Here is a 23,710-nt window from a genome sequence, read left to right as displayed (position 1 = left end):
GGGGGTGGGCACTGGGCGGCCGTGCCCGGCGGCTCCGGCAGGTGGAGCCCGGTCCCCGCGGCGGGCGGGCGGACGGGCCGGGCGGGCCGGGCATGGCGGGGTAACGGCGCGGAGGCACCATGCGGCCCCGCCGCCTCCTGCCGCCGCTGCCGGTGCTGCTGCTGCTGGCGGCCGCGGGCGGGCGGCGGGCGCGGGGCGCGGCGGAGCCGGGAGCGCACGGTGAGAGCGGCCTTTGTGTGCGGGGCGGGGGGCGCCGCCGGCAACACCCCGCGCCCACATCCCCCCGGCATCCCTCGGCCCCCACAGCACCCACCGCCCCTCTCCCCCACACCCACCCGAGCCCCGCGCCCACATCCCCCCGCCATCCTTTGAAACCCATCGCCCCCCCACCCGCGCACCGCCCCCCATCGATCCCGCCACCGGCCCCCCCATCCCCGCATGACCCCCGCCCCGGCATCCCCCCGGCATCCCCCCCGCATCCCCCCCGCATCCTTTGGCTCCGTCACCCCCTCAGCAGTACCGGCCCCATCCCGCCCCCCGCCCCGACATCCCCCCGGCACCCCACACCCGCAGCCCCGCCCCACGATCCCGACACCCCCATCCTCACCCGCGCCCCCACCGCCCCCCTTGTTCATCCCCGGCTCTGGCCGGCCGCACCCCCTCTGTCCGTCTGTCTGTCCGTCTGTCCGTCCTGGAAGGGAAGAGGGTGACGGGTGAGGGGCCTGGGCAGTGCCAGGGGGTGCAGCTGGTTTGGGGGGGGTCGCGGACAGAGGGTGGGGATGGTGCCAGACCTTGCGGTACAGGATGGTGGGTGGGGGTCCCGGGCAGCGCCAGAGGTTGTGATGGTGGGTGGGCGTCACAAACCAGGGGGTGAAGGAAGTTGGGTGGGGATCGTGGACAGAGCTTGGGGCTGCAGGAGGGTGGATGGGGCTCCTGAGCAGAACTTGAGGATGTCGGGTGGTGGGTGGAGGTCCCAGGTCAGGGGGTTCATGATGATGGGTGAGCAGCACCCGGGGGTGCAGGATGGTGGGGTGGGCCTTGGGGTCCCCGCAGTTCCCTGTGACCCCCTCCTGCACCCCAAACCCTCCCTGGGCCGGGGTGAGGCATGCCTGGGGGTGGCAGGGGGGCTGTGGCGGGGGGGGGGGTCCCTGTTCCGTCCTGTCTGTGCTGGCTCAGCTCCCCGCTGGTGTCACCGCTGCCCATCCCTGTCCCCGCGGGGTGACAGACATGACAGGGCTCCTCACTGCCCCCCAGGGCCTCGTGGGACACTGGGGTCAGACTGGGAGGCACTGGGGAGCCAGCGAGGGGCCAGAGTGCCTCGGCGTGGCCTCACCACCCTCTGGGGACCCTTTGGTGATGGCAAGGGGACAGAGAGTGGGGATGGGGCCATGCCTGTGCCTGTGTCCCCGCGCTGGGGGTGGCACCGTGGCCCCCCTCTCGGCCGGACAGCGGGGTGGCTGTTGATGCCAGCTGTCCCCTGGTGGCCGCGGGGACATTCCTGCCCGCGGGTGCCGGCTGTCCCCGCCATGCGGGGGGACACCCCCAGCCCCTCCATTCCTGAACCCACCCCTGTGCATCGCTGGAGCAGCTGCTGCCAATCTCCCCCTCTCACCCATTGCCACATCTGGGCCGCATCTGGGCCCGGGCGGGCCGGGGGGGGGTGCCCGGTGGAGGGGGGGGTTCCGGGGCTGCGGGGGGCCCGGCGGCAGCCCCGGGGCGCGGGATGAAGGAGGTCGTTGCCTGGGTGACGGCGGCGGAGCCGGGACCGCTGCCAAAGGCTGCGGATCATGCGCAGGATGGCGCTGGCTGGGGGGGGCCGGGGGCACACGGGGGTTTAGGGTCCCCCCCCTCCCCGGGGGGATCCCTCCCCCTGCTGCTGGGTTCGAGACCCCCTGACCTTGGGACAGGTGTGAGCAGCACCTGGGGGTGGCCTTTGGTGGGAGGGTTGAGGGTGACATGACAGGGGGGCACAGGGTGGGCACAGCAGTGATGCCCACACCCCCTCGGGACGGTGCCTGCTGCCTGCTGGGGAGCACCTGTGAGCTGCCTGTGACCCACCTGGGTGGTGGCTGTGACCTGCTGGGTATGGTGGGCACTGGGACAGGTGCCACCACCTGCTGGGGTGGTGACCATCACCCACCGAGATGGTGGTTGTGATGGTGACCCTGACACCCCTGGGATGGTGGCCATGACCCCCTGTGATGGGGATGGTGGCCATGACCCAGCAGAACAGATCCCATCACCTGTTGGTGTAGTGCCCACCATCCATCAGGATGGTGCCCATGACTCCCTGGGATGGTGGCTGTGCCCACTGGGTTGGTGGTTGTGCCCACGCCGTGTCCCCTCCGTGTCCCTGCAGAGGTGCTGCTGCGGGTGCAGGTGTTCGAGAGCGGGACGCTGTCCCCGCTGCCACAGGCGGCCCTGGACGTGTTTGGTGCCCGCAGCGCGCTGGCAGCTGGCACCACGGACCACACGGGCACCGGGCTGCTGCCCGTGCCCTACCGCCTGGGCACCTGGCTGCTCGTCACCGCCGCACGCCGCGGATACGTCCCCGCCTCTGTCCCCTGGCGTGTCACCAAACTGCCACGTGAGTCACCGGGACCCCAGTGCCTTCCTGGCCAGCTCTGGCTGGGGGTCCCCAATGCCTAACTGGGGTTTTGTGTCTGTCTGGGGGGCACAATCGCTTCCTAAGGGGATTTAAGCCATGATGGGGGATCCCCAATCCTTTCCTGAGGGTTCTGGGTCTGTGTGGAGGTCCTAAATTCCTTCCTGGGGGGCTCTGAGTCCTTAGTCCCTCAGTCCCTTCCTTACAAAGGACCCCTGATAGGTTTCAGGGTGTTACAAAAGGGTGGTTGGCAGGGGTCTGGCCCGTTTGGGAGGGGAAAACCATATCCTGGTGGCCCCCAAGTCCCCCCATCCCATCCCATCCCATCCCATCCCATCCCATCCCATCCCATCCCATCCCATCCCATCCCAGGGCAGGGGAAGTTGGGGGTGCTCCCTGAGATGCCCTCCAGCCCTTTTCCCCAGGGCAGGGAGGACTGGGGGGGTGGCATCACTGGGAGGGGTCACCTTGGGGGGGTGGCACACACAGGAGCACCCAGCTGGGGAGGTGGGAATGGGGGTACAGGGACTGTGGGGTACAGGATGGGGATGGGGACGAGGGAATGGGGGTACTGGGATGAAGCAATACAGGGACAGAGATGGAGGGTGCATGGATGGGGTTGTGGAGGTGCCCCTACCCTGCCCTCCCCATCCCCAAATGCACCTCATCCCCATCTCCCCCCCTCCCCATCAGTCCCCCCGAGCCCGGGAGGAGTGCACGTGTATTTTTGGGGTCCAGGCACGGGTATTTTGGGATCTCCCATCACCCCCTCTTCCCCTTCCAGTCTACGCCTCCATCAGCCTCTACCTGCTCCCGGAGCGCCCGGCCACGCTCATCCTCTACGAGGACCTGGTGCAGATCCTGCTGGGATCCCCAGGTGAGACACGGGGCTGGCCCTGGGTGAGGGTGACACCACCGGGTCCCCCGTGTGCTGCCACCCTCTGTGTCCCCGCAGGTGGCCGTGGGCAGCCGTGGGCACAGTTCCCCCGGCGGGCCGCCCGCCTGCCCCGCAGCTCCACGTACCAACAGCTCTCCGCGTCCCTCACCGCCGCCACCGGGCCCGGCCTGGCCCGCGCCTTCCCCGCCTTCCTCGGGGCCGAGCAGGACGGCGGCAGCGGTACGGGGGACACCGGGGACTGGGGAGTGGGGGACACCGCCGCTGGGACCCCCTGAGGGATGTCCTGTCCTTGTCCCCGCAGCCAATGGCACGTGGCTGGAGCTGGCACCGGTGGCGGCTGTCAGCGTCCACCTCTTCACCGGTAACGGGACCGAGGTGCCGCTGGCCGGCCCCGTCCATCTGTCCGTCCCTTTGGCCCCCGACGCCGCCGCCGTGGTGGCCACCAGTGTGCCAGCCTGGAGGTTTGACCCCAAGAGCGGTGAGTGCTGGCTGGGGGTGGCACAGGGGGACACGGGGTGGCAGGGGGGACACACGGGGTGGCAGAGGGGACACAGCTCCTCTGGGAGTGGCAGAGGGGGACACAGGGTGGCAGAGGGGACACAGCTCCTGCTGGGGGTGGCACAGGGGGACACAGGGTGGCAGAGGGACACAGCTCCTCTGGGAGTGGCAGAGGGGGACACAGGGTGGCAGAGGGGACACAGCTCCTGCTGGGGGTGGCACAGGGGGACACAGGGTGGCAGAGGGACACAGCTCCTGCTGGGGGTGGCAGAGGGACACACGGGGTGGCAGAGGGACACACAGGTTGGCAGAGGGGGACACAAAGCTCCTGCTGGGGGTGGCAGAGGGGGACACAGCTCCTGCTGGGAGTGGCACAGGGGGACACAGGGTGGCAGAGGGGCATACAGCTCCTGCTGGGGGTGGCAGAGGGGGACACGGGGTGGCAGAGGGGGACAGCTCCTGCTGGGGGTGGCAGAGGGACACACGGGGTGGCAGAGGGGGACAGCTCCTGCTGGGGGTGGCAGAGGGACACACGGGGTGGCAGAGGGACACAAAGCTCCTGCTGGGGTGGCAGAGGGGGACATGGGGTGGCAGAGGGACACACAGGTTGGCAGAGGGGGACAGCTCCTGCTGGGGGTGGCAGAGGGACACACAGCTCCTGCTGGGGTGGCAGAGGGGGACACGGGGTGGCAAAGGGGGACACAACTCCTGCTGGGGGTGGCAGAGGGGCACATGAGGTGGCAGAGGGACACACAGGTTGGCAGAGTGGGGACAGCTCCTGCTGGGGGTGGCAGAGGGGGACATGGGGAGGCAGAGGGACACACAGGTTGGCAGAGGGGGACACAGCTCCTGCTGGGGGTGGCAGAGGGACACACGGGGTGGCAGAGGGACACACAGGTTGGCAGAGGGGGACACACAGCTCCTGCTGGGGGTGGCAGAGGGACACACAGCTCCTGCTGGGGTGGCACAGGGGGACACACAGCTCCTGCTGGGGGTGGCAGAGGGGGACACAAAGCTCCTGCTGGGGGTGGCAGGGGTGATGGGGTGAGGGTCTCAGCCCGCTGTGTCCCCACAGGGCTGTGGGTCCGCAACGGGACGGGGCTGATCCGGAAGGAAGGTCGGCAGCTGTACTGGACCTTCGTCTCCTCCCAGTTGGGATACTGGGCAGCAGCTCTGCCCTCCCCCAGCACAGGTAAGGTGACACCTGGGAGTGCCCTCCCAGCCTGTGTCCCTTGGCTCTGGGGAGGGGGTGGCAGCACTTTGGGGTGTTTCCCTCTCCGACCCTCCTGTCCCAGGGCTGCCTGAGGGGCTGGGACCACCCTGGGGTGCTCCTGGTGGGGTGGGGGCTCCTCACAATGCCATTGTCCCCAGGGCTGTCTGGGCTGGGGGGACATTGCAGCCCCTGGGGTGCTCTGTGGGGGTTCCCTTTGCCCCCCTGTGCCAGGGCAGCCCCCCAGGATACTCTTAGGGGGGTTCTCCCTCTGACCCTGCTGTCCCCAGGGCTGGTGGCCATGGCAGCGGGTGTGACAGACATCAGCACCTACCACACCATCTTCCTCCTCACCATCCTGGGTGCCCTGGCCCTGCTCGTCCTCATCCTCCTCTGCCTCCTCATTTACTACTGCAGGTCAGCACCGGCCGTGTCCTGCCCATGGGGGGTGGGAACAGAACCCCACATTCTGTGGGGGAATGGGGGTCAGCACCCACCTGTAAGCCCTGGGTGCCCCATAGCTATAGGGTGGCATTTTCTGCCACCCTATAGCTGCTTATGGGGAGGGGGCAGCATCCTCCTGGCACCCCTGGGTGTCCTATAGCTGGCTTTGGGAAGGGGGGCACCACCCCATGGCACCCTTGGGTGCCCTGTAGGTACTTTGGGGGAGTCACCACCCCTTGGAACCCCCAGATGCCCTATAGTTGGCTATGGGGAGGAGGCACCAGCCTGTGGCACCCCTGGGTGCTCTTTAGCTGGATTTGGGAGCCAGACACTGATCTCCAGCACCCCTGGGTGCCCTCTAACTGGATGTGGGGGGTGAGACACCACTCCCCAGCACCCCTGGGTGCCCTCTAACTGGATCTGGGGGGGTAACACACCACTCCCCAGCACCCCTGGGTGCCCTCTAACTGGATGTGGGGGGTGACACACCACTCCCCAGCACCCCTGGGTGCCCTCTAACTGGATGTGGGGGGTGACACACCACTCCCCAGCACCCCTGGGTGCCCTCCAACTGGATGTGGGGGGGTGAGACACCACTCCCCAGCACCCCTGGGTGCCCTCTAACTGGATGTGGGTGGTGAGACACCATTCCCCAGCACCCCTGGGTGCCCTATAACTGGATCTGGGGGGGTGACACACCACTCCCCAGCACCCCTGGGTGCCCTCTAACTGGATGTGGGGGGTGACACGCCATTCCCCAGCACCCCTGGGTGCCCTATAACTGGATATCGGGGGTCAGACACCATTCCCCAGCACCCCTGGGTGCCCTCTAACTGGATCTGGGGGGGTGACACCATTCCCCAGCACCCCTGGGTGCCCTCTAACTGGATATGGGGGGTGTGACACCATTCCCCAGCACCCCTGGGTGCTCTATAACTGGATGTGGGGGTGAGACACCATTCCCCAGCACCCCTGGGTGCCCTCTAACTGGATGTGGGGGGTGACACGCCATTCCCCAGCACCCCTGGGTGCCCTCTAACTGGATGTGGAGGGTGACACACCATTCCCCAGCACCCCTGGGTGCCCTCTAACTGGATATGGGGGGTGAGACATCATTCCCCAGCACCCCTGGGTGCCCTATAACTGGATGTGGAGGGTGAGACACCATTCCCCAGCACCCCTGGGTGCCCTATAACTGGATGTGGGGGGTGACACACCACTCCCCAGCACCCCTGGGTGCCCTCTAACTGGATGTGGAGGGTGAGACACCACTCCCCAGCACCCCTGGGTGCCCTCTAACTGGATGTGGGGGGTGAGACACCACTCCCCAGCACCCCTGGGTGCCCTCTAACTGGATGTGGGGGGTGAGACACCATTCCCCAGCACCCCTGGGTGCCCTATAACTGGATGTGGGGGGTGACACACCACTCCCCAGCACCCCTGGGTGCCCTCTAACTGGATCTGGGGGGGTGACACACCACTCCCCAGCACCCCTGGGTGCCCTCTAACTGGATATGAGGGGTGACACACCATTCCCCAGCACCCCTGGGTGCCCTCTAACTGGATGTGGAGGGTGAGGCACCATTCCCCAGCACCCCTGGGTGCCCTCTAACTGGATGTGGGGGGTGACACGCCATTCCCCAGCACCCCTGGGTGCCCTCTAACTGGATGTGGGGGGTGAGACACCATTCCCCAGCACCCCTGGGTGCCCTCTAATTGGATATGGGGGGTGAGACACCATTCCCCAGCACCCCTGGGTGCCCTCTAACTGGATCTGGGGGGTGAGACACCATTCCCCAGCACCCCTGGGTGCCCTCTAACTGGATGTGGGGGGTGAGACACCATTCCCCAGCACCCCTGGGTGCCCTCTAGCCCTCTCCTCTAGCTCCCCCCATGGGGCTCGGCAGGGGGGGAGCAGTGGGACCCCCGCCCCATGAGCCCTTGTCTCCCGCAGGCGGCGGTGCCTGAAGCCGCGGGCTCAGCACCGCAAACTGCCGCTGCCGGGCCCGCTGGACGCGGCTCGTCGGGACCAGGCCACCTCCGTGTCCCAGCTGGACCTCCTGTGCGGGGGCAGCCACCTGGAGACCGCCTCCTCGGGGGGGGACACCGACCTGCCCACCCCCAGCCTGCCCCCCTCGACCCGCGAGCTGACCCCCGCCCGGCCGGACTTCTTCCAGCCGCCGGCCCCCGCCCCTCTCCGGTCCGGTCTCCGGGCCCCGGCGGCCACGCTGGGCCCCCGCCGCCGCCAGCCCCCCGCCCATGAGGACTACGGTCTCCGGGCCGCCCGCTCGGTGGACGGGCTGCAGCCGCCCGATGAGCATCCCCGGGGTACCCCCGGCTTCGCCCCCCGGCCTCCCTCACCCTCCTTCCCCCGTTACGGGCCGCAGCCCCCCGAGCTGCCGCTGCCGGAGCCCCCTCCTCGCCCACCCTCGCTGGCACCCCCCGGGCCTCTGCTGCTCTGCGGGCCCCTGGACCGCACCGGGGGTCCCGAGGATGTTTATCGAGGGGTGATGCCCACCCTCCTCATCCCCGCCCGCTACATGCGCCTGGCGCCCGGTGAGCCCGAGGGTCCCCCCGAAGCTGACGGGGGTCCCGGTTCGACGGTGGCGGCGACGGCCGCGCCTCCGGTTCCCCCATCCTCCGGGCAGCCCTTCGAGGATGGGGAAAACTGGAGCGGGCCTCGTGCCCCCCAGCCGGTGAGCGGCTCGGTGGCCATCCCGGTGCTGCTGGACGGGTCGGCGGTGGCGCAGCTTAACGGGGAGCTGCAGGCGCTGGCGGGGCAGCAGCTCCTGGAACTGGGGGGGCCGCCACCCCCGAGAGCCTGGTTCGTGTCCCTGGACGGGCGCTCCTCCCAGGTTCGGCATTCCTACATCGACCTGCAGGGCAGCGAGAGGGGTCCCGGCCCCGCGCCCCCTCCCCGCCTGCCCCGGGCAGCCGGAGGCGGGGAGGAGGACGGGGGACCCCGGCCCCCGCTGCCCGCAGCATCCCCCGAGGACAGCTCGCTCGCCCCCTTGCTGGAAGCGGGCAGCGGGGGGCGGCGAGGAGGGGGCAGCGGGCGCAGCAGCGCCAGCGAAGCCCCCCGAGACTCCCTGACCAGCCCCGAGGAGGAGGCGCTGGCCGAGGCGGGCGACGGAGGCGACGAGGGGGGCGACCGCAAGAGCCCCTGGCAGAAGCGGGAGGAGCGGCCTCTGATGGTCTTCAACGTCAAGTGAGTGCGGGGACAGCGGGTCCACCGCTGCTGTCACCCGTCTCAGCCCAGCACTGTCCTGCCCGGCCACCACTGTCCTCTTTGTCATCACTGTCCCATCGTCGTGCTGTCCCACTGCCATCTCACCCCACCACCATCCCATCCGTCATCCTGCCCCATCAGTCCCATCCCACCACAGCCCCACACAGCCATCATCTCCTCCCACTGCTGTCATCCCAGTCCCACCGTCCCACCGCCCTGTCCTTCTTGTCACTGTCCCAGCCTATCCTGCCAAGCCGTCCCACCACCTTCCCCACCATTCTGCCTTGTCGCTGTCCTCTCCCACCACCATCCTCTCCTGCCCCCATCGTGTCCCATCACTGTCCCACCCCACCGCAATCCCATTCCAGCATCATCCCATCCCACCACCACCGTCCCTTTCTGTCACCAGCCCTCCCACTCCTCATCCATTCTGGCCCCTGTTCCTTGCCCAGCCCCTCCCAGTATCCTGCCAGGGGAGGGACCAGAGTGACCACACCCAGGCCACCCCTGTCCCCCATCTGCTCGGGACCCCCACCCTGTGCCACCAGGCTCTGCCACACGGGATCCTGCTGTCCCTGTTCCCTCCGTGTCCCACCCCAAGACCACCACCCGCCTCCCTGTCTCCTGGTGCTGGGAACTGCATGCTCCATGTTCCCCAGTCCTGAGCCATGTCCCCTTTTGTGTCCCTGCAGGACAGGGGGGGCTGGCACTGCCCCCCGAGCCAGCGGTGCCTCCAAGCTGCCATAGGAGCCAGGGGGCCCCTGTCCCCCCCACCCTCATCCCCCTTTGGATTTTAACTTGTGTTTCTAAACGTTTTCTACGTGGTGAGGATGAAGAGGGGTCATTGGGGCCAGGCTGGCAGAGGGGGGGCCATGGGGAACCCCCCAGGTGCCAGGCTGGGCAGGGAGCTGCTGCCTGCTCCTTAGAGGCATTAATATATTAAACACACAAAATCCCCCCTGCCTCCGCCTCCTGCCTCAGTTTCCCCCCCACCAGGAACCATGGGTGGAGTTTCTCCTAGAAACCGTTTATTGGGGTGGTGGCACTCGGGGTGTGGTGGTGGTGGGGGTGTCCCCAGTGCCATCAGAGCAGGTCCCAGCGCTGGGGACTGCACCCCCAGCCCCCCCCGGTGCAGCGGGACCCCGCGGGGCAGCAGTGGCGGCCGTCGGAGCAGCAGGAGCCCTGCAGAGAGAGACGGAGTGAGGGGGGGGGGTGATGCCACCCCCAGCCCACTCTGGTGTCCCCCCACTCACCTGGGCAAAGGGGCAGCACCCCCAGGAGCCCCCCCGGGCCTGGCAGCACCGCTGGCCCGCGTGGCAGGAGCCAGTGGCACCGCAGGGCACGAGGCCACCCGGGTGGATGCCAGCGGCTCGCAGCGGGACGGGGGGTGCCCGGCGGGGGGCTGAGGGGGTTGGCAGGAGCGGGGTGGGCGCCAGCAGCTTCTCACAGCTCTCGGTGGCCACGTTGCAGGTGTAGCCCCGGGGACAGCAGTGCTTGTGGTCCCCGCAGCAAACGGCCTGGGGGGGACACAGGATGGGGTGAGGGGGGACACGGGTGTCTGGGGGACACAGGGCTCCGGGCACCAGGGACAGAGGTACAGCAAGGACCCAGGTCCCCAGGTGTCCACCTGGCAGAGACCCAGGGACTGTGCCAAACCCTGTCCCCAAGGTGCCCACAGAGCCTCCATGGAGGGTATCAGTGACAAAAGTGGGAGTGTCCCATGTGTCTGCCCCCCCAGCCCTGCTTGTCCCCAAAGGGCCATCCCCACAGCCACGCTCTGTCCCAACCCTCCTCCATTCCATTCCCTAATCCTCATTCCCTGGGACAACACCCCACCCCACACCTGAGGTCCCCAAACCCCAGGAACTCCCCCACACCTGCTCGAGAGGGCAGCACCCCCAGGTGCCCAGGCTCAGCCGGCAGCAGGTGCTCCCGTCAGGACAGCTCGTCTTCTCATCACATTTGACCTCCTCCGATGTCACCTGTGTCACCTGTCCCCCCCGGGGCAGCGCCGGGGTCTTGCGCAGCCAGGGCCGGCGGGTGCGCCCCCCCTGCAGGCAGCTGCCCCCCTCGGGGTCGCAGGTGTAGCCCTGGGGGCAGCAGTGCACGAGGTCGGGGCAGCAGACGGCCTGGGGGGGCAAAGAGGGGGGGCTGAGCACAGGGGACCCCCAGCAATACAGTTGGGGACGTCCAGGGGACAAGTGCCCTCCTGCCTGTTCCTGCCCTGCCCTGTTCTGTGTTCCCCCTGGACCCAGCCTGGCTCCATCCCCAATTTGAGGGGGACAGATATGGGAACCCCCTTGTGATACTTCTGCCCCTCTGCGTGATGCATGGATGCCCCTGAGCACCCTGGTGGCCTTGTGTGCCTCCATCACCTCCTGCCACTGCAGTCCCAAACTGGTCCCACTTAGCAGAGGGGGTCTGACTGGGGTTGGGGGGGAACAAAGTGGCCCTGTGTCCCATGGGGACATGAGGGGTTTGGAGCCCACCCTGGAGGACAAGGGACAGCTGCCCTCACCGTGCCCAGGGGACAGGGGACATCTGCCCTAATCCTTCAGGCAACAAAGGGGGACATCTAGCCTTGACCTTCCTGGGGAAAAGGGAACACTGGCCTTTGTCCCCTCAGGGCATAGGAGACCCCCAGCCCATGGGGCTCTTCAGGGGACAGGTGGTCGCTGTGCCCTGTGAATGTTCCCGTGTCACCAGGCAGGTGCTCTACTCAGGGTCCCTTGAGCCATGTCCCCCCTCCAAGGACACCCCAGGGACCCCCTGCTCCCCTGGGTGCACCCCTGGGGCCCCGACCCCACACAGCCATGGACCCCCATGGGCAGAGCCCCCCACACCTGTTTGAAGGGGCAGCACCCCCAGGTGCCCAGGCTCAGCCGGCAGCAGGTGCTCCCGTCAGGACAGCTCGTCTTCTCATCACATTTGACCTCCTCCGACGTCACCTGTGTCACCTGTCCCCCCCGGGGCAGCGCCGGGGTCTTGCGCAGCCAGGGCCGGCGGGTGCCCCCCCCCTGCAGGCAGCTGCCCCCCTCAGGGTCGCAGGTGTAGCCCTGGGGGCAGCAGTGCACGAGGTCGGGGCAGCAGACGGCCTGGGGGGGCAAAGAGGGGGGGCTGAGCACAGGGGACCCCCAGCAATACAGTTGGGGACGTCCAGGGGACAAGTGCCCTCCTGCCTGTTCCTGCCCTGCCCTGTTCTGTGTCCCCCCTGGACCCAGGGGGGCAGATATGGGAACCCCCTTGTGATACTTCTGCCCCTCTGCGTGATGCATGGATGTCCCTGAGCACCCTGGTGGCCTTGTGTGCCTCCATCACCTCCTGCCACTGGAGTCCCAAACTGGTCCCACTTAGCAGAGGGGGTCTGACTGGGGTTGGGGGGCAGCAAAGTGGCCCTGTGTCCCATGGGGACATGAGGGGTTTGGAGCCCACCCTGGAGGACAAGGGACAGCTGCCCTCACTGTGCCCAGGGGACAGGGGACATCTGCCCTAATCCTTCAGGCAACAAAGGGGGACATCTGGCCTTGACCTTCCTGGGGAAAAGGGAACATTGGCCTTTGTCCCCTCAGGGCATAGGAGACCCCCAGCCCATGGGGCTCTTCAGGGGACAGGTGGTCGCTGTGCCCTGTGAATGTTCCCGTGTCGCCAGGCAGGTGCTCTACTCAGGGTCCCTTGAGCCATGTCCCCCCTCCAAGGACACCCCAGGGACCCCCTGCTCCCCTGGGTGCACCCCTGGGGCCCCGACCCCACACAGCCATGGACCCCCATGGGCAGAGCCCCCCACACCTGTTTGAAGGGGCAGCACCCCCAGGTGCCCAGGCTCAGCTGGCAGCAGGTGCTCCCGTCAGGACAGCTCGTCTCCTCATCACAAATGACAACCTCCGATGTCACCTGTGTCACCTGTCCCCCCCGGGGCAGCGCCGGGGTCTTGCGCAGCCAGGGCCGGCGGGTGCCCCCCCACTGCAGGCAGCTGCCCCCCTCGGGGTCGCAGGTGTAGCCCTGGGGGCAGCAGTGCACGAGGTCGGGGCAGCAGACGGCCTGGGGGGGCAAAGAGGGGGGGCTGAGCACAGGGGACCCCCAGCAATACAGTTGGGGACGTCCAGGGGACAAGTGCCCTCCTGCCTGTTCCTGCCCTGCCCTGTTCTGTGTCCCCCCTGGACCCAGGGGGGCAGATATGGGAACCCCCTTGTGATACCTCTGCCCCTCTGCGTGATGCATGGATGCCCCTGAGCACCCTGGTGGCCTTGTGTGCCTCCATCACCTCCTGCCACTGCAGTCCCAAACTGGTCCCACTTAGCAGAGGGGGTCTGACTGGGGTTGGGGGGCAGCAAAGTGGCCCTGTGTCCCATGGGGACATGAGGGGTTTGGAGCCCACCCTGGAGGACAAGGGACAGCTGCCCTCACTGTGCCCAGGGGACGGGGACATCTGCCCTAATCCTTCAGGCAACAAAGGGGGACATCTGGCCTTGACCTTCCTGGGGAAAAGGGAACATTGGCCTTTGTCCCCTCAGGGCATAGGAGACCCCCAGCCCATGGGGCTCTTCAGGGGACAGGTGGTCGCTGTGCCCTGTGAATGTTCCCGTGTCGCCAGGCAGGTGCTCTACTCAGGGTCCCTTGAGCCATGTCCCCCCTCCAAGGACACCCCAGCGACCCCCTGCTCCCCTGGGTGCACCCCTGGGGCCCCGACCCCACACAGCCATGGACCCCCATGGGCAGAGCCCCCCACACCTGTTTGAAGGGGCAGCACCCCCAGGTGCCCAGGCTCAGCTGGCAGCAGGTGCTCCCGTCAGGACAGCTCGTCTTCTCATCACATTTGACCTCCTCCGACGTCACCTGTGTCACCTGTCCCCCCCGGGGCAGCGCCGGGGTCTTGCGCAGCCAGGGCCGGCGGGTGTCCCCATCCTGCAGGCAGCTGCCCCCCTCGGGGTCGCAGGTGTAGCCCTGGGGGCAGCAGTGCACATGGTCGGGGCAGCAGACGGCCTGGGGGGGCAAAGAGGGGGGGCTGAGCACATGGGACCCTCCCCAGGGACTGCCAGCTCCACAGGAGAGGGGACAACTGTGTCCCCTCCTGCCCATTCCCTGCCCCAGCAGTGAGGAGGGGGGGATATGGGGACCCCCTCATCACTCCTGACCTCTCCCCTCAGTGGGACTCAGGAAGGTCCCTGAGCATCCTGGTGGCTTCATGTCCTTTCTCCAGTTCCTGCCACTGGAGCCCCAAACTGGTTCCAGTCAGCACAGGGGGTGTGACTGGGGAATGTCAAAGTGACTCAGTGTCACCCCCATCCCCGTGGGACATCAGGGAATGGGAGCCCTCCTGCGGGACAGGGGACATCTCCCAGTCCCAGAGGGACACAGGGGACCCCCATCCTTGTCCCTCCAAGGGTGGACAGGGGACATCAAACCTGGTCTTGGGCAAATTCGAGGAACCCCCACCCTTGTCCTTCTCAGTGGAGCAAGACAGCTGCCCTCATCCCACCAGGGGGACAGAGGACATGTGCCCTCATCCCACCCAGGGGGACAGAGGACATGTGCGTGTCCTGGGGGCACAGGGGACCCCCGTACCTGCTCGAGGGGGCAGCACCCCCAGGCCCCTGAGCTGAGCCTGCAGCACGTGTTCCCATCGGGACAGCTCGTCTCCTCGTCACACTTGACCTCACCAGCTGGGGACAGGGGACAGTCAGGGCTGGTGTCCCCTCCCCGGGACACGACAGGGGGTGGTTGCTCCCTGAGGGGGTCTTACCTGTGGGCAGAGCTGCCAGGGAGGCAGAGCCCCCCAGGGAGGTGCAGGTGGAGTGGATCAGGTCACAGGTGGTGCCCTGGGGACAGCAGTGCTGCCCGTCACCGCAGCACACGGCCTGGGGGGAGACACGGCATGACAAGGGCCCCGAGGATGGGCACAGTGGGCACAGCATAGGGGACATGGTGTGGAGGTGTCCTTGGGACAGCAGTGCTGCCCATCACTGCAGGACACAGCTTGGGGAGAGAGATATGGGGTGACAGGGACCCTGGGGACAAGGACAGGGTGTGCACAGCACGTGGGGCAGTGCAGGGTGGCTGGTATGGGGACATGGCACAGCTTGGGGTGCCCAGGGCCCAGTGTCCACCACAGGATGCCCAGCAAGGTGTGTCTGGTGTGGGATGATTGGGACAGGCTGCCCAAAATAGGGTGCCTGGCATCACCGTGGGGTGCTTGGAACTGGGATGTCCAGAATGGGATGCCTGCATGGATGGGTACGGGGTGAGTGGTGTGTGTTGGGGTGTGGGGTGGCTGGCTTGGGGTGCCTGGTGGAGGATGGCCAGGATTTGGTGTCTGGCATGGGGTGTTCAGTGGGGGGTGGTGGGTTTGGGGTGCTGGGCACAGATTTGGCACAGCTGCCCATCTCAGGGTGCTCAGGGCTGTGCCAACACTCACGTTCTGCAGGGGACAGCAGCCGTACTGCTCTGGGGACAGCTGGCAGCAGGTGGCCCCGTCGGGACACGCCGAGCGGCCATCGGGACACAGCACCTGGCGCAGCGCCACTGGGGGGGACACACGGTGTCACCGCGTCCCATCGAGGGCCTGGCACAGCGAGGGCACCCCCAGGGCACAGCCCTTACCTGGGGCAGGGGGCTGGCGCTTCCAGGCGGGGAAGGCTGTGCCCAGGGGGACGTCGGTGTCACCGGCGGGGGACACGCAGCGCCCGCGGGCCAGGTCGCAGATGGTGGCGTGGGGACAACAGTGCACCTTGTCAGCACAGCACGAGGCCTGCGGGTGCCAGCCGTGCTCGTCACAGCGATGGCTGTGCCAGGTCCCCCCCTCAGCGTCCCCGTGTCCCCACAGCCCGTACCTGGGGCATGGGGCAGCACCCCCAGGCGCCGCTGCTCGTCACACAGCACGTGGCATCATCGGGACACTCGGACTGGCCATCAGGACAGGGGACAGCACGGGGGGCTGCAGAGACAGGTGAGGCACCCACGTGTCCATCCTGTCCCCTTGAGGCTCACCCTGACCCCCAGCCACCCCCCCGTGTCCCTGTACCCGGGTCGGTGACACAGGACTCCCCGTCAGCGCTGCAGCGGGACCCTCGGGGACAGCAGCGGTGGCCCCCGGCGCAGGGGACACTCTGGGGAGAGAGAAGGAGGAGGGAGGGCAGGGGGGTCAGGGAGTGCCCCACAAATGGTAGGGATGGGGGGAAACTGAGGCACAGAGGAGGGGGCTCACCTCTGGCAGCTGGCAGCTGGCGGGGCAGGATGAGCGGTCCTGGCACCCCATGGAGTCACTGCGGGCAGGCAGGGCCTGGGGGGGCAGGGGGGGCATAGGAGGGGTTATCATCCCCTGTGGAGGACCCCCGACCCCCCCAAACCCCGCACACTCACCGGGGTGACAGGGCAGGGTCCCCCCTGGGGACAGGGCAGCTGGGCCCCTGCGCTGGCCAGGGCTACCCACAGCAGCAGGAGGGTCCTCATGGCTCTGGGGGCACCTGCGGGACCCCCCCGAACCCCCCAGCCTCAGTTTCCCTTCTCACTGAGTGGGCAGGCAGCTCTCACTTCTTCTTTCAGCCATGTGCTGGGAAAGCCCCACCTCCCACCCCTTCAGCCAGCTCCCCCACCCCGGGGTGCTGGGGGGCACCCACAGAGAGCGGGGCACCCTGCGGTGTGTGGCACCCCAACCGCGCCCCGATAACATCTCCCTGCGGTGCCCATCCCACAATCACTGTCACTGTCACTCTCACTTTCACTTCCCTTTCCCCGCTGTCCCCGGGCAGGGCTGGGCTGGGCTGACCCCCAACACCGCCCAGCAGCAGAGCCAGGGCTTCCAGTGCTCCCAGTAACCGCAGTGCTCCCAGTAACCGCAGTACCCCCAGTGCTCCCAGTACCCCCAGTGCTCCGAGTAACCCCAGGGCTCCCAGTACCCCCAGTGCTCCCAGTAACCCCAGTGCTCCCAGTAACCGCAGTGCTCCCAGTATCCCCAGTGCTCCCAGTATCCCCAGTGCTCCCAGTACCCCCAGGGCTCCCAGTATCCCCAGGGCTCCCAGTAACCACAGTACCCCCAGTGCTCCCAGTGCTCCCAGTGCTCCCAGTAACCGCAGTACCCCCAGTGCTCCCAGTACCCCCAGTGCTCCCAGTACCCCCAGTGCTCCCAGTAACCCCAGGGCTCCCAGTAACCGCAGGGCTCCCAGTAACCGCAGGACCCCCAGTACCCCCAGGGCTCCCAGTACCCCCAGTGCTCCCAGTACCCCCAGGGCTCCCAGTAACCCCCAGTGTTCCCAGTAACCACAGTGCTCCCAGTGCTCCCAGTAACCGCAGTACTCCCAGTGCTCCCAGTATCCCCAAGGCTCCCAGTAACGCCAGTGCTACCAGTACTCCCAGTACCCCCAGCCAGGGCTCCCAGTATTCCCAGGGCTCCCAGTATCCCCAGTGCTCCCAGTAACCCCAGTGCTCCCAGTAACCCCAGTGCTCCCAGTACCCCCAGTGCTCCCAGTAACCCCAGGGCTCCCAGTAACGCCAGTGCTACCAGTACTCCCAGTACCCCCAGCCAGGGCTCCCAGTATTCCCAGTGCTCCCAGTAACCCCAGTGCTCCCAGTATCCCCAGGGCTCCCAGTACCCCCAGGGCTCCCAGTACCCCCAGTGCTCCCAGTGCTCCCAGTAACCGCAGTACCCCCAGTGCTCCCAGTAACCCCAGTGCTCCCAGTAACCCCAGTGCTCCCAGTACCCCCAGTACCCCCAGGGCTCCCAGTATCCCCAGTGCTCCCAGTAACCCCAGTGCTCTCCTATGACTCCCAGGACCGTACCCCCAGTGCTCCCAGTATCCCCAGTGCTCCCAGTATCCCCAGTGCTCCCAGTACCCCCAGTGCTCTCCCATGACTCCCAGGACCTCCCGGTGGATCCCAGTTCCTCCCATGACTCCCAGTTCCTTCCTCCCAAAGCTCCCAGCACCTCCCAGTCTTCCGTATGACTCCCAGTAGCCCCCGTGACTCCCAGTTCCTCCCGAGTCTCCCAGTTCCTCCTGGCAGCTCCCAGTGCTCCCAGTACCTCCCGGCTGTGCCCGTGTGTCCCAGCGCTCCCAGTTCCCACCAGCGCTCCCAGTTCCCACCAGCGCTCCCAGTACCCACCAGCGCTCCCAGTTCCCACCAGCGCTCCCAGTACCCACCAGCGCTCCCAGTACCCACCAGCGCTCCCAGTTCCCACCAGCGCTCCCAGTTCCCTCTCCCGGTCCCGGCCGCAAGCCCCCCCCAACCGCGGGCCGCAAGCCCCGCCCCCACCTCCCATTGGCCGCCCGCCGCGCCCGCCGCGCTGCCATTGGTCAGCCCGGGGTGAGGGGGCGGGCACAGCGGCCGCCTCACCCTATCACGTGACGGGAGGTTACGTGCCACCCCCCCCCCCCCCTCCGACCCTCTGGGGCTGAGGGCGGCGGGAGCGGGGAGGGCTCGGCCTGAGGGAGCGGGAGGGGAGCGGGGTACAGACCCCACAGACCGCCCTGCCCGGGAAACGGGGACACCCAGAGACCCCACAGACCGCCCTGCCCAGGGTACGGACCCCACAGACCGCCCTGCCCGGGGTACCGACCCCACAGACCGCCCTGCCCGAGGTACAGACCCCACAGACCGCCCTGCCCGGGGTACCGACCCCACAGACCGCCGTGCTCGCGGTACCGACCCCACAGACCGCCCTGCCCGGGAAACGGGGCACCCAGAGACCCCACAGACCGCCCTGCTCGGGAAACGGGGACACACAGACACCCAGAGACCCCACAGACCGCCCTGCCCGGGGTACCGACCCCACAGACCGCCCTGCCCGGGGTACAGACCCCACAGACCGCCCTGCCCGGGGTACAGACCCCACAGACCGCCCTGCTTGGGGTACAGACCCCACAGACCGCCCTGCCCGGGACACGGGGACACCCAGAGACCCCACAGACCGCCCTGCCCGGGGTACCGACCCCACAGACCGCCCTGCTCGGGGTACAGACCCCACAGACCGCCCTGCCCGGGGTACAGACCCCACAGACCCCACAGACCGCCCTGCCCGGGGTACAGACCCACAGACCGCCGTGCCCGGGGTACAGACCCCACAGACCGCCCTGCCCGGGAAACGGGGACACCCAGAGACCCCACAGACCGCCCTGCCCGGGACACGGACCCCACAGACCGCCCTGCCCGGGGTACAGACCCCACAGACCGCCCTGCCCGGGGTACAGACCCCACAGACCCCACAGACCGCCCTGCCCGGGGTACAGACCCCACAGACCGCCCTGCTCGGGGTACAGACCCCACAGACCGCCCTGCCCGGGAAACGGGGACACCCAGAGACCCCACAGACCGCCCTGCCCGGGACACGGACCCACAGACCGCCCTGCCCGGGGTACCGACCCCACAGACCGCCCTGCCCGGGGTACAGACCCACAGACCGCCCTGCCCCGGGTACAGACCCCACAGACCCCCAACCTCCCCTTCAACACCCCCGTTCCCTCCCCAGACCCCTCTCCATGCAGAAAGCAGAGCACCAGCCCATCCCAGAGCTGCCCATGTGGGGCTGGGGGCACTTAGGGCCTTTATTGGGGTCAGATGGCCGACTGCTCCTGGCGGGGCGGCTCGCTGGGGGCCGGTGGCCGCTCGGGCTCGGTGGCCATGGCGGCCTGGCGCAGCACGGCCATGTGCTCCTCGGCCGCCGCCAGTGACCGCTCGACCCAGTGGCGAGCGGCCGGTTGGCGACAGGCGCTGCGGGTCACCAGCACCAGGTGACTGACCGACAGCAGCAACGCCGCGGCCCTGCGGGGACACGGGGCTGTCACCTCCCTGTCACCTCCCTGTCACCTCCCCGTCACCTCCTGCCTTGCCTCTGGTGACCAGGGATGGGACGCAGGGAATGGCCTGAGCTTGTGTCACAGGGCGTTTGGGATGGATCTCAGGAAAGGTTCTTCCCCCAGAGGTGCTGGCACTGCCCAGGCTCCCCAGGGAATGGGCACAGCCCCGAGGCTGCCAGAGCTCCAGGAGGGTTTGGACAGCGCTGCCAGGGATGCCCAGGGTGGGATTTTGGGGTGTCTGGGGTGGGATTGGATGAGTCTTGGGGTCCCTCCCAACCTGGGATATTCTGGGATCTGCTCAGACCAACGGGCCTCCCTGTCCTGCTGGGTGACCTGCGCTTGTCCCCAGAGGTATGGGATGTAGGGGTGTCCCCACCCACAGGTATCCCCCACCCAGGAGTGTCCCTGTCCTTCCCGCCACTGTCACCTCGCATCCAGCAGTTTGGGGTCCAGCGGGGGGTACATGGATCTCACCACATCGTCCACTCTGAGGTGGGGACAGCGTTAACCCCAGGGGACACTGGTGACACCTCCAGCACAGCCATCCCAGGCCTCAAGAGCTCTCTTGGAGCCCTGCGACCTCCCTAGAGCCCCAGGAGCCCCCTGAAGCCCAGGACACCTCCCAGAGTCCCAACATTACCCCAGGACCCTGGGACGCCTCCCAGAGTCCCTGGACACCCCTAAAGTCCCCATGTTTCCCTTCAGAGTCCCCAGGTCTCCCAGACTCCTCCCAGAGCCCTGGGACATCCCCAGAGCCCCCATGACCCCTCCAGACCCACCCTGTCCCAAATCTCTGGGGACCCTCCAGAGCCCTGGAATTTTTTCCCCCATCCCTGGGGACACCCCAGAGCCACAGGACTCCACCCAAGAGACCCCCCCAAACATCCCCTGTCACCTGGGGCTGATGCGCTTGGCCACCACGATGATGTCACCCAGGCTGGCCGGGGACTTCACGCGCGCGCCCGAGCCCATGGTCATGGCCACCAACTTCTCCGTCAGTGTGTGACAGATCTGGGGTACAGCGGTGGCCATTCAGTGCCACCATCGCCAGCAGTGTCACCATCAACACCAGTGCCACCACTGCCACCAGTGCCACGGCCTCACTCACCTTCAGGATGGCAATGCAGTGAGACACCAGACCCCTGTGGAGAAAGAGGGTGTGAATCCACCTGTGTCCCCCCTGCTCTGTCCTTGTCCCCTGTGTCTCCCCTCTTCTGCCATCCCTTGTCCCCCAGACCTGTGGGGATATTCCCACCCAAGACCATCTTGAGGACCATCCCCATGGCTTGGTGACCTCCAAATCTGTCCCCTACATCCCATGATGGGGGGCTGGCACTGCACAGGGGTCCCCAGCAGTGGAGTGACACAGGGGACACTCACGAGGCGTCCTCGACCCAGTCCTCGTTCTCCAGGATGGCCTCTATGTGGGGGTTGGTGATGACCACGTCATCCAGCTCCAGCTCCGAGGGCTCTGACAGCGTCTCCGTGGTCCCCATCAGGTCCACGATGGGTCTGTCAGAGACATGGGGGACATCCCACCAAGGGCCACCTCCTTGGGCTGCCCCAGAGCCCCAGTGGCCCTGATGCTGGTGGATGTGTCCCCATCTTTGTCCCCCTGGTGATGGAGGCATCTTCCCTCTGATGATGCTGGACATCGCCTGCATCATCCCCCTGGTCACAGTGGCTGTGTCCCCATCTTTAATCCCTGGATGATGTTGGACATGTCCCCAGCTTCATCCCTTTGATGATGGCTGATGTGTCCCCATCTCTGTCCCCATCTCTGTCCCCATCTCTGTCTCCCTGATGACGGTGGATGCGTCCCCGATTACCATGGACATGTCCCCCAGATTGTCTCCTTGATGATGCTGAACATGTCCCCAGCACTGTCCCCAGCCCATGGGGGTTGAGGTGCCCCCCTGGTGGGGACAGGGACACTGCCACCCCCGTGGGTCACTCACTTGGTGTCGTAGTGGTGGCGCAGGTCCTTGGGGTGACAGTAGCGCTGCCTGCACACCACCACCAGTGCCACGAAGGACGCCAGGAAGATGGTGGCCAGCACCCCGATGGCCACAATGACAACGGTCTCCATGGCTCGTCCCCACCGGAGGGGCTCAGGCGTCCGGTGCCATCACAGCACGCTGGGGGATACAGTGACAGGGACATTGGAGACTGGAACCCCACAAATATTCTCCTCTCCATCCCACACCTCCAAACACCCGGCCAGGACTTGGTGTCACCCCCCCGATGGATCCCTGTCCCCAGGGTCAGTGTCACCTGGGGGATGTGGTGCCTCTGGGTGTGGGGTGCAGCAGGATTTGCTGCCCTCAACCTGTCACCACGGCCATGGGGACAGGGGCTGGGGTCAGGAGAGCAAGGCCTGGGCCATAGGGGGGTGTGGGGACCTCCAGAGTGTGTCCTCCTGGGGACACTCACAGCCCTGTCCCTATGGGGACATGGGGACCTCCAGAGCCTTTCCCTATGAGGACACAGGGACCCCAAAGACTGATCCCTATAGGGAGCCCAGAGTTCCTGTCCCTATGGGGCCTCAGAGCCCCCCAGCCCCACAGGGACCCCCAGAGCCCCCAGTTCTGATTCCTATGGGGACATGGGGACCTCCAGAGCCCCTTTTCCACAGGGATCCCCCAAATCTGATCCCAGCTGGGCCACGGGGACATCTGAGCCACCCCAGCTGCAGTAGCAGGGCCCGTGTGTCCCTGTCCCCATGGGCAGCAGACACAGCAATACCAGGCCCAGGGGAGCCGGTGGAGTCCTGTGGGGTTCCCACCCTGTGGGGGGACCCCCGTGCCCATCCCACGGGCCGGGGGCTCCATCCCTGCCCTCCCTACCTGTTCCAGCCGGGCGGGACACGGGGACACGCGGGGACGGTGCCACTTCCGTGCTGGGTGTGCAAACACGGCCACACCGACCTTCGCCCCCTGACTCACACTGGGCCCCCAAAACCCTCTGGCCCCACTGCCTCCCCCCTCCCCTCACCATTTTCTTCTTTCTCCCCTAAATCCCATTGAATTTTAAGCCAGGTTTAGGGATTTGGCTTAAATTTCCAGCCTGGCTGCAGTAGTCCCTGCAACCCCACAGGGCTGGGGACATTGGGGGGGGGGACAGGGTGTCTCCCCCACCCCCCTCTGACACTTTCTCACTGTGATTAAAGCCTTAAGAGGGATTTTGGCTGCCAAAGCTGCTTTTGCTGTAACCCCCTGGTGCCTGGTCCTAGGGAGGGGGGAAGGGCACAGCCCCCGGGGTGTCCCCAAACCCCCCAAAGTGTCCCCAGCACCACCCCCAGCCCCAAGCTGTGTCCCTGTCCCGGCTGGGCGGGGGTCACACCCTACCTGAGGAACACCAGGGAAGGTGGGAAGGGGAAAGGGGGGTCTGGGGGGGCACTGGGAGAGGGGGTCACTGCTGGGGAGTTTGGGGGGTTCTGGGATGGGGGGACACAGCTGTGGATCTTGGGGGTTTCTGGGATGGGGGGACACAGCTGGGGGGCTTCAGGGGGTTCTGGGATGGGGGGGGTCACTACTGGGAGGTTTGGACGGGTTCTAGGACTGGGGGGTCACTACTGGAGGGTTTGGGGGGATTCTGGGACTGGGGGGGGTCACTGCTGGGGGGGTTCTGGGGTGGGGGGCTGCTGCTGGGGGGTGTCCAGTTGCCGGGGGGGCACGGGGCTGATGGGGTCCCTCCCGGCCCTGAGGGTCGCGATGGGGGTCTCTGGGGGGGCCCGACACGGCTCTATGGGAAGAATCGCTCCCACGGGTCCCCTATAGCGCCTGGGCTCCCGTGGGGATTTGGGGGGTGGCTGGGGGGGGTCCCGGGCAGGAGATCCCCTCCCAGCTCCCTCGGTGGGACCCTGCGACCCCCCTGGGTCCCCCCAATCCCTCCCGGACCCCCGCACCTGGAGCGGCGGCCGCGAACAAGATGGAGCCGGGCGGGGGGCGCGGAGCGGGGCCGGGGGCGGGGAGGGAACGGGATGGGAGCGGGGAGGGAGCGGGGAGGGAGCGGGGATCAACCGGGCTCTGCCCCCGGCACC

The 23,710-nt window shown here is 67.4% G+C and overlaps 3 protein-coding genes across 8 annotated transcripts; 1 reads left to right on the top strand and 2 right to left on the bottom strand.

Moving 5' to 3' along the window:
* Positions 1-2: 2 nt before the first annotated feature.
* On the top strand, positions 3-9,846 carry FAM171A2 (family with sequence similarity 171 member A2). Its single transcript, XM_030256318.4, has 9 exons — positions 3-219; positions 2,360-2,587; positions 3,390-3,482; positions 3,561-3,722; positions 3,805-3,981; positions 5,077-5,193; positions 5,502-5,628; positions 7,610-8,863; positions 9,577-9,846. The coding sequence occupies exons 1-9, from the start codon at positions 120-122 to the stop codon at positions 9,629-9,631; spliced, it is 2,313 nt and encodes a 770-aa protein (XP_030112178.4). The 5' UTR covers positions 3-119; the 3' UTR covers positions 9,632-9,846.
* Positions 9,847-9,895: 49 nt separating this feature from the next.
* GRN (granulin precursor) lies at positions 9,896-18,180 on the bottom strand. 5 transcript variants are annotated; one of them, XM_072919206.1, is made up of 15 exons: positions 18,054-18,180; positions 16,241-16,344; positions 16,086-16,160; positions 15,903-15,987; positions 15,712-15,815; positions 15,482-15,629; positions 15,297-15,403; positions 14,625-14,739; positions 14,447-14,544; positions 13,613-13,864; positions 12,671-12,922; positions 11,728-11,979; positions 10,762-11,013; positions 10,138-10,401; positions 9,896-10,066 (listed from the first exon to the last, which is right to left on the bottom strand). In XM_072919206.1, exons 1-15 carry the CDS (start codon positions 18,163-18,165, stop codon positions 9,968-9,970), a joined length of 2,319 nt encoding a protein of 772 aa, XP_072775307.1. In that variant the 5' UTR covers positions 18,166-18,180; the 3' UTR covers positions 9,896-9,967. The 5 variants fall into 5 exon arrangements, with proteins under 5 accessions (XP_072775307.1, XP_072775308.1, XP_072775309.1 ...); XM_072919207.1 differs by having other exon boundaries at positions 18,035-18,149; XM_072919208.1 differs by lacking the exon at positions 18,054-18,180 and adding an exon at positions 17,940-18,008.
* Positions 18,181-19,375: 1,195 nt separating this feature from the next.
* Positions 19,376-23,647, bottom strand: TMEM98 (transmembrane protein 98). Of its 2 annotated transcripts, XM_072919178.1 has the most exons (7): positions 23,576-23,647; positions 21,627-21,806; positions 21,049-21,180; positions 20,777-20,810; positions 20,564-20,679; positions 20,096-20,155; positions 19,376-19,633 (listed from the first exon to the last, which is right to left on the bottom strand). In XM_072919178.1, exons 2-7 carry the CDS (start codon positions 21,755-21,757, stop codon positions 19,426-19,428), a joined length of 681 nt encoding a protein of 226 aa, XP_072775279.1. In that variant the 5' UTR covers positions 21,758-21,806; positions 23,576-23,647; the 3' UTR covers positions 19,376-19,425. The 2 variants fall into 2 exon arrangements, with proteins under 2 accessions (XP_072775279.1, XP_030112264.4); XM_030256404.4 differs by lacking the exon at positions 23,576-23,647 and having other exon boundaries at positions 21,627-21,844.
* Between the last annotated feature and the right edge of the window lie 63 nt (positions 23,648-23,710).

The sequence above is a fragment of the Taeniopygia guttata genome, chromosome 27 (genome assembly GCF_048771995.1).
Source record: "Taeniopygia guttata chromosome 27, bTaeGut7.mat, whole genome shotgun sequence".
Lineage (NCBI taxonomy): Eukaryota > Metazoa > Chordata > Aves > Passeriformes > Estrildidae > Taeniopygia > Taeniopygia guttata.
Note: the sequence above shows the minus strand (reverse complement) of the source record. Positions and strands in the feature narration are given on the sequence as shown.

Excerpts from the sequence above, each read along its gene's own strand:
- GRN (XM_072919206.1), bottom strand. The coding sequence starts at position 18,165 with ATGGCAGCGCGGCGGGCGCGGCGGGCGGCCAATGGGAGGTGGGGGCGG. Across the intron at positions 16,345-18,053 it reads AGAGGGAACTGGGAGCGCTG|GTGCCCCCAGAGCCATGAGG; the intron begins GTGGGAACTGGG and ends GGGGTCCCGCAG. Across the intron at positions 15,404-15,481 it reads GCGCCAGCCCCCTGCCCCAG|TGGCGCTGCGCCAGGTGCTG; the intron begins GTAAGGGCTGTG and ends TGTCCCCCCCAG.
- FAM171A2 (XM_030256318.4), top strand. The coding sequence starts at position 120 with ATGCGGCCCCGCCGCCTCCTGCCGCCGCTGCCGGTGCTGCTGCTGCTG. Across the intron at positions 3,723-3,804 it reads CGAGCAGGACGGCGGCAGCG|CCAATGGCACGTGGCTGGAG; the intron begins GTACGGGGGACA and ends TTGTCCCCGCAG. Across the intron at positions 5,629-7,609 it reads CTCCTCATTTACTACTGCAG|GCGGCGGTGCCTGAAGCCGC; the intron begins GTCAGCACCGGC and ends TGTCTCCCGCAG.
- TMEM98 (XM_072919178.1), bottom strand. The coding sequence starts at position 21,757 with ATGGAGACCGTTGTCATTGTGGCCATCGGGGTGCTGGCCACCATCTTC. Across the intron at positions 21,181-21,626 it reads CGCCACCACTACGACACCAA|ACCCATCGTGGACCTGATGG; the intron begins GTGAGTGACCCA and ends TGTCTCTGACAG. Across the intron at positions 20,811-21,048 it reads GACTGGGTCGAGGACGCCTC|GGGTCTGGTGTCTCACTGCA; the intron begins GTGAGTGTCCCC and ends CTTTCTCCACAG.